This window comes from Lolium rigidum, chromosome 7 (genome assembly GCF_022539505.1).
Source record: "Lolium rigidum isolate FL_2022 chromosome 7, APGP_CSIRO_Lrig_0.1, whole genome shotgun sequence".
Taxonomy (NCBI): Eukaryota; Viridiplantae; Streptophyta; class Magnoliopsida; order Poales; family Poaceae; genus Lolium; species Lolium rigidum.
Genome location: NC_061514.1, coordinates 334,318,730 through 334,326,571, shown reverse-complemented (window position 1 = coordinate 334,326,571; position 7,842 = coordinate 334,318,730). Strand labels below are relative to the sequence as shown.

The 7,842-nt window shown below is 47.0% G+C and overlaps 2 protein-coding genes across 2 annotated transcripts; both read right to left on the bottom strand.

Annotated features, from left to right (window-relative positions):
* Positions 1 to 972: 972 nt before the first annotated feature.
* LOC124673465 (BTB/POZ and MATH domain-containing protein 1-like) lies at positions 973 to 1,971 on the bottom strand. Its single transcript, XM_047209543.1, has one exon. The coding sequence runs from the start codon at positions 1,969 to 1,971 to the stop codon at positions 973 to 975; it is 999 nt and encodes a 332-aa protein (XP_047065499.1).
* A 4,631-nt stretch (positions 1,972 to 6,602) lies between these two features.
* Positions 6,603 to 7,550, bottom strand: LOC124675751 (BTB/POZ and MATH domain-containing protein 2-like). Its single transcript, XM_047211826.1, has one exon. It carries the CDS (start codon positions 7,548 to 7,550, stop codon positions 6,603 to 6,605), a length of 948 nt encoding a protein of 315 aa, XP_047067782.1.
* Between the last annotated feature and the right edge of the window lie 292 nt (positions 7,551 to 7,842).

The window sequence follows — 7,842 nt, the reverse complement described above, 5'->3', positions numbered from 1 at the left end:
GTTACTATTCAGGCAGGAGCACATGCACTAGGGAGGAGAAACACCATGTATCTTTATTTGTCAGCTATTACTCCAATACCGGTGTCCGAACATGGACCCATTACAATGATATCTTTGAAGAGTTTTTTAACACGTCAATTCTAGAAGCGCACACACACTCACGCGGTGCCTATGAGATTAGATTGGAGTAGAAGTATTACGATTGAAAAATTCAACACATTTATCTTTCCCCCGTTGCATGGAATGTCGCCTTCGAAAATAGTATTATATTTTAGTGAAACACAGGGCATCAAAACTGAAGCATTGTCTATGGTGGTTTATGGATACAACAAACATATCCTAGATTCCTGGTGCTTGTGCCCAATTAAGATCTGTAGATAGTCATATGTTATTCATGTGTCTTGTTAAGACTGAAATTATTTCAAGGATGGTGCTATTTTTGTGCATAACTGAACACTTACGGTGACTTCGCGCGTGGATGGATGGTGTGTGTGCGCCCGCATTGTCGTGGTTTTGACAAAATATTAGGGGTCCGATGGAAAAGACAACAGACGGACTAGGAGATTGACAGCTTTAATTTGGAGTATTGAAGGCGTTTTCACTTTTTTTTTTGGCGGGTAAAGCGGGAATTTCATTGATCAGGAAGAATTACATAACGATCAATGTCTAGCTACTGAAGGAGATCTTCAGGTCCAGACTCAATCCAAGTTTCAGAGAGGCGTTCCACTCTAGCAATTGCCCATCCGGATACACAAAATCGTTGCACTGATATTTGGGCGCTACTACCAATCAACAGATGTGATGGAGTCATCAAGCCAAGAGAAGAATCGTTATAGTTGACATTTTCTAGATTAGCATTGGAAAAGGTTGTGAATTGGGATTGAGTACCATGCGCATACACCTTGAAATAGCTTTTCTTGCGCAATTTAGTTCACGAGCAGCTCCAGTAGAGGAGGGGCAACCGGCCAGTCTTCATCTTCTCGGAAAACCATCCGCCTCCGCGAGTGCTACAATGTTGTCACGGGAAGAGAGGAACCGCAAGCATGCCTTCCTCAGCACGGGGCCATGATGCTGCTCCGCGAGAGCTTTCTTAAGGTTGCCGGGAGAAGAGAGGAACTTGATGCATGCGCTCTTCAGATCGGAGCAACGATGCTGCTCCGCCAACACGAGGGTGGCAGCCACGGAGCTTGTGCGGATGCTCGGTAGCAGCGCCATCTCGCAGATCCGCTTCAGCTTCTCCAGCTTATACCTGTCCGCCGCAATTAGCAGCCTCTTGGCCATTCCGTCGGTCTCCAGGAAGTCCGTACCCGGTATCTCGTCGTAGATGAACCGGAGCAGAGCCTTGCACACGTCGGCATTCATGTTGTCGATGCGTAGTTCAGCGGCAGCCTCGCCGTCCGCCGAGGCAAGGGAGAGATCTGCCTTGAAGACGGGCGACCGGGCCTCGAGCACCCACCGATGCACGGCGAACGTCTCCCCACCGGCCTCGATCTTCAAGTCCGGTTTTTGCCTATTCCACGTAGCTTCTCCAATTGGCCCATGCAAGTCGAAAGGCGGCGACGCTGGCACAGGGAGTGCCGGTTCCGGTTCCTGCTCGGCAACCTCGGTGTGATCGTCGGCGCATAGCCCGGTGACGCTGACGTCGCAGAGAATGCTGAGGCAGTCGTCCTTGAGATGTTTTCCCTTGTCCAGATCCTCGTGTTTAATGAATTCTCCCCATCCCCATGAGATATCAGTGCTAGTGAAACCATGAGGTTCATCTGTGAACTTAGTGCACGATGGCTTCCAGCAGGACCGGTCGAGTATACTGAACCCGAACTTGGCCGTAGTGTCACCGGTCTTGGCGTGGCTGGCGTGGTTGACGTAGAGAGAGATGAAGCCGTCATATCCGGGGTAGCCGTTTGGATAGCACTCAACACGCCAGTCGTGGCCACCGACGCTGAACTTTTCTGATCTGATCTTCTCGCCCATGGCGATCATCTTCCTAGCCTGCGCGTACGTGTCGATCTGGAACACGTGTGACCCGGTCGCCTGCTGCCTCGGGCCGGGACGAACTTGGAAGCGGAGAGATGCGGCCGGCCGGCGGCGCGGAGAGCGGACAGAGCGGCGGACATTGACATGGTGTCGGTTTGGGCGGGCCGGGTCTCCCGATGAGGAAAACGAGAGAGGTCGTCTATCGTGGTTTGCAGATGCAGGTCCGCGTATGTATATATATATGTACGGCAAACCAGGAGGCGTTGGCATGTGCAGATAGAGTTTGCATGATGTTCGGAGATCGGGATATCTCATCAGATCTGTTACGACTTACGTACGTGTACGACCTTGGGCTATAATCAATTATTAACAGACATCGTTCTCTGCACGCGTTAATTTTTTTTTTTTTTTGCTTTTCTAGGCAGCAATATAGTTGTTATTTTTACCGAACAAGACACTTTATTAACCACATGACATCAATAAATTTTTGCATGTAGATATTATATTGATACTTGTGTAAGTTTTACAGAACAATACGATTATTCGTGGCCTGCACGAAAATGACAAAATGACCAAATAACACTATAATGATTGATTTTTACTGTTTAATGTTTATAGAAATAATATTTCCCATTTTCACATTTATGTATAGGTCACAATGGTCATTTTTATGCCAAAATCTGCACAATTAAGTGGCAACAGAATATATGCATGCGTGCATTTTTTTTTAATTTTTTCTGAAACTTTGAATAGCATTTTTTGGAATTTTCATAATGGGCACGTGCACCCGGGTGCACCAACTTCGCCTCCCGCTGACGTGGGCATGCCCTGTCAGGTATCCACTAATACCATACCTGGTGTGGTCCAACCGAAGGCCCACTTAAGGACTACAAAGCTCAAGGTAGCGATGGCAGTTGAAGCCCAGGACCTGGCGTGTGACACAAAGACTAGACCATATCGGGGTACCCAAACATGTAACCGACCCGGAATCCTGAGACCTGCCCTCCTAGTCTCTATCTCTATCTCTACTATTTATAAAGGCACGAAGTGCTGTAGGAAAATTATATCTGCACCGTACAATCCAATCACATCATACGGACACGATCTCTCCATTCTCCCCACCTCCTTCCTTCCGTCAGATGCGGCGTCATTGCTCCAGACGATCAGATCCTTGATCTCCACCATATCTCTACTACTTATAAAGGCACGAAGTGCTGTAGGAAAATTATATCTGCACCGTACAATCCAATCACATCATACGGACACGATCTCTCCATTCTCCCCACCTCCTTCCTTCCGTCAGATGCGGTGTCATCGCTCCAGACGATCAGATCCTTGATCTCCACCATAATCCAATCAAAACTGACTAGGCCAATCTGGCTTTCCTTCCAATCTGTACGTTTGTGCTCTACACACTCCGCGATTCACGCCATTGCCCACGATCGGGCCGCCGCCCTCTGCACCCACGCCCACAGCGTCATGCCCTGCCTCTCCACACCCACACTCCAGCTGGCCACGATTTGTGTGCCGGCCTCTAGAACCGCAGGCCGCCGCGCACAAGAAACACGGACGGCCGCTGCCGCAAGCAACAGCGCCACCGTTTCCCCCAAACAGGAGATGCAAAATCCGTCGCGGCCGCTCTGCAGAAGCACATCTTGATGGAACAGGTCGAATCAATGGATCTTATAGCATAGTGAGTATAGTTCGATTTGCAATAAGCAACTTTGATTACTGAATCATGCACTAGCATCTTATTTCATTTGCAACGTTTGCCATGCTGCAATCAGTATCCGATGATCCGATCCACCCACACACAACTGCTATTTAGTTAGGAATATGTTTGTGCACTTCTGCTCTGTATACTGTGTTTGGGGCACCACAAAAAAAGATGGGTTCTTATTCAGTATTGTAAATTAACCACGGCACAACTCCATGGGTAGCAATTAGTACTTTTTTTATGGAACGCGGATGTTCATCTTGATATTCCAATTGTCTTCTCCATTAGCCATTTCTACGGCACCACCTGAAGGCCATTTTTGATAGGCTAACCTGAATACCATGATTTCCTCGCCAAAGCTATACCATACTTGCAGGAGTTCCAAGGGCATTAGTATGTATGGAAGTTCAAGAATTGAACAGGGCTATAGGCACATGATATTTAGAGTTCCCATGTCGCACGAATTGTTCTCTCTATATTGTGTGGTATATATCTAAGCTTTCAAATCAGTTCAACAAATAGAACGTTCAGCTCTTTTCTTCTTGGATGAGCTTTCAAAAGTTGTAGGAGTAGCTAATTAATACGTGAAGAATGTAACACATGAAAATGCAGCACACGTGTCATATAAAATGCAACCAAACAAACGTTTATCTCAATAAATAAATTTTCTTCATAGTATTTTCTCATCAATAGTACTGCAGTCCGATACAATGATTTTCCGGTGGAATTCCACCACAGCGTATTTTTATCCGCAACCATTTGCTGATGCAGGTACAATATCCAGTGTTAAATGCCTTTTACTTTCTGTATTAGTTCAGCACCAAATTGTTCCTACTAAGTTTTGATATGCTCAGGTTTAATTTATACTCCCTCTGTTTCAAAATAAGTGTAATAACTTTTTCTAAATATGGATTTATCTACACACTAAAACACGTTTAGATACATATCTATCTAAACAAAGTTGTAACATTTAGTTTAGACAGGATTTGCATGCCTGATTTAATATAATAGATATTACATTACCCAGGTCATGGGAAGAAAAAATTATTGTTATGTCATCTTCCACTTCCAACTGGGCATATTCTCCATAGGAGGATATAAGCAACACCCAGTCCTTGGATGGATGAGACAGTTGTGTTCTTCTTTGTGTTTTTTTATTGCATCTATTTTGAAGTTAACAACACCTGGAGAGCTTTTACATTTCTCAACAGGTTTCATACTGTTGTAAATACTGAAGTTAGTAACACATTGATAGATTTTACATTCATCTGTTTTCTGTATTTCCTATATTGTTTCAGAATGAATCTGCTATCTCGCTAAGTTAGGAGAATGAATCTGCAGAAAGGTTAGTGTTTATGAAGACTACCATTTTGTTAACCCAAGGTTACCATTGGTGCTTCACAGGATGCATGCCCACAAATGAATATGTATGTACATGCGTACTGACCATAGGCCCGAGCTGAAACTAATTAAGATAAGTTTGGCATATCTGTGATATACCTTTGGTGTTGTGAGAAAAGAAGATTCTATTTTCAGAGCACTTGGGACAAAGGATATCGATCAGCAGTTAACGGCCATAAGTGAACGTGATTTAGCGGCCATGAAATTGACTACGATGAAGTCTTTTAGCATTCATTGTTGTTCCGTTCCATTACTATTACTATCCAAGAAACAGTCAGTTCACCATTTCAAGTGTAGCATCCTCTGTGTGGTTTAATTTCATATGATTTAATTTGATATTGATGGCAGTTGCATGCTTGAGCCATTTCCATCTTGCGGTGCAACTGGTCATCTGAACCGTAAGGAGAAAAAATATGTTGGTTGCCCTCTCCACGGTAGCTCCTAATTACCACAAAGATCCATGTTATTCTCCGAGCTCTCATGATCTCTCTCATTGGCTACGCTACCACCTTGGAGCTTATAATTTTGATGACATCCTTTCAATTGTTAAAGTAGACTATTATGTATTTATCTCAAAATTGATTGTTCTACTTTTTCCATTATATTGGGTTCATATTAGCTGAGACGTGCATGGCACGTGCAAGCTTACTAGTCCTGTATAAAGGACCGGGAGGGATCGAGGGGAGGACGATGAGACAACCCCACTATACGCGATCTACAACACCATAACCATCACGGCGATACTGTAACTGTAATCATCAATCGAAGAGTAGACAAGCATCACGTAGGGTTTTCCGTCGGGGGGCTCAAGCCAGGTAAATCGTGTCCCTATGTTGTTTGTATACCGACAAAACCACTAGCGCGCCCTTCTTCTTTAAAACCATACTCATGGGCATTGTCGTGGTACCCCACGTCAATTGGAGCCGTATGTGAGAAGCTTGCGCGTTGGAGCCATGGCTTCTGCGGCTCCGATCTACGACCCGGCGATTCGGGAGAAATCCATCTGCTTCGGCTCCTTCACTTTCACGCCGCACTCGCCGACCGAGTGGTCGGCCTTCAGTTCCTTCCACGAGGGAATCGATCTGCTGCTCGGGAACCCGCGGTTCCACGCCAGCTCGGTACTCTCCGCCTGCCAGACCAATCTATTTGCTTGTGGTCGAGCTCGTCCAGCGAACCGAGATATTTTTACCTATCCGTAATTATGAAAGGCAACTTCAGTTCACTAAAACCTACAACCTGTGAGTTCTAGTTTTATACTCCCTCTGTATTAAAATTTGGATATATCTAGAGTTCTAGACACTATTTAGCATCTATATACATCTAAATTTAACGAAGTTAAGACAAGTTTCATAAGGAGAGTACTTAATTATAACTAAACTGATATTCCACTTTCCAAAAAATCGACGAGACCCAAGAAAATCTCGATGTAGTACTAAGAATCTATCTAGTGATTAAAAGAAAGAAAAAGAGATGGCACGTTGCACCGGGCCTATCGGTTTTGTCCAACCGTCTATTTGACGAGCAGCTCCAGCAGAGCAGAGGGGCAATCTTTCTTCATCTTCTCAAAACCATCCGTCTCCGCAAGCGCTACAATGTTGTCACGAGAAGAGAGGAACCGCACGCATGCCTCCCTCAGCTCGGGGCAATGATGCCGCTCCGCCAACGCGAGGGTGTCAGCCACGGAGCTCAGGCTGACGCTCGGCAGCAGCGCCTTCTCGCAGATGTGCTTAAGTTTCTCCACCTTATACCTGTTCGCCGCAATGAGCAGCCGCTCCGCCATCCCAGCGTTCTCTAGCAACTCCGTACCGGGTATCTCATCGTAGAAGAACCGGAGCAGAGCCTTGCACACGTCAGCATCCATGTCATCGATGCGTAGTTTAGCTGCTCCCCCGGCGAGGGAGAGATCTGCCTTGAAGACAGGCGACCGGGCCTCGAGCACCCTCCGGTGGACGGGGAACGTCTCCCCACCGGCCTCGATCTCCAAGTCCGGTTTTTCGGTATTCCAGATGGCTTGTCCATCTGGCCCATGCAAGTCGAACGGTGGCGACGCCGGCTCAACCTCTGCAACTGCGTGGTCATCGTCATCGTCGGCGCGCAGCCCTGCGACTGTGACGTCGCACATGATCATGAGGCGGTCGTCCTTGAGATGCTTCTCCTTGTCCAGATCCTCATGTTCAATGAAATTTCCAAACCCCCAAGAGAGATGAGGGCCATGAGTATCTGAAAAACGATAATAGTCATCTGAGAACTTAGTGCACGATGGCTCCCAGCAGGACTGGTCGAGTATACTGAACTGGAGCCTTGCCGTGGCGTCGCCGGTCTTGGCGTGGCTGGCGTGGGTGAGGTAGAGGGAAACGAAGCCGCGATTTCCCGTGAGGCCGTTTGGATAGCACTCAAGACGCCAGTCGTGGCCGCCGACCCTGAATTCGTCCGATCTGATCTTTTCGCCATTGGGCATCATCCTCCTGGCCTGCGCGTACTTGTCGATCTGGAACACGTGTGACCCGGTCGCCTGCCTCTCGACGAACTTAGGGACGAACTTGGAAGCGGAGAGATGCTGCCGGCCGGCGGCGCGGAGGGCGGACAGAGCCGCGGACATTGACGGCATGGTGTCGGTGTGGGCGGGTCTCCCGATGAGGAACAGGAGAGATCGATCGTGGTTCGGAGATGCAGGGTCAGGGTAATACGTATGTGTTAGGGCAACCCAGGAGGCGCTGGCATGTTCCTAATATCAGCAGATCTTTTTTTTT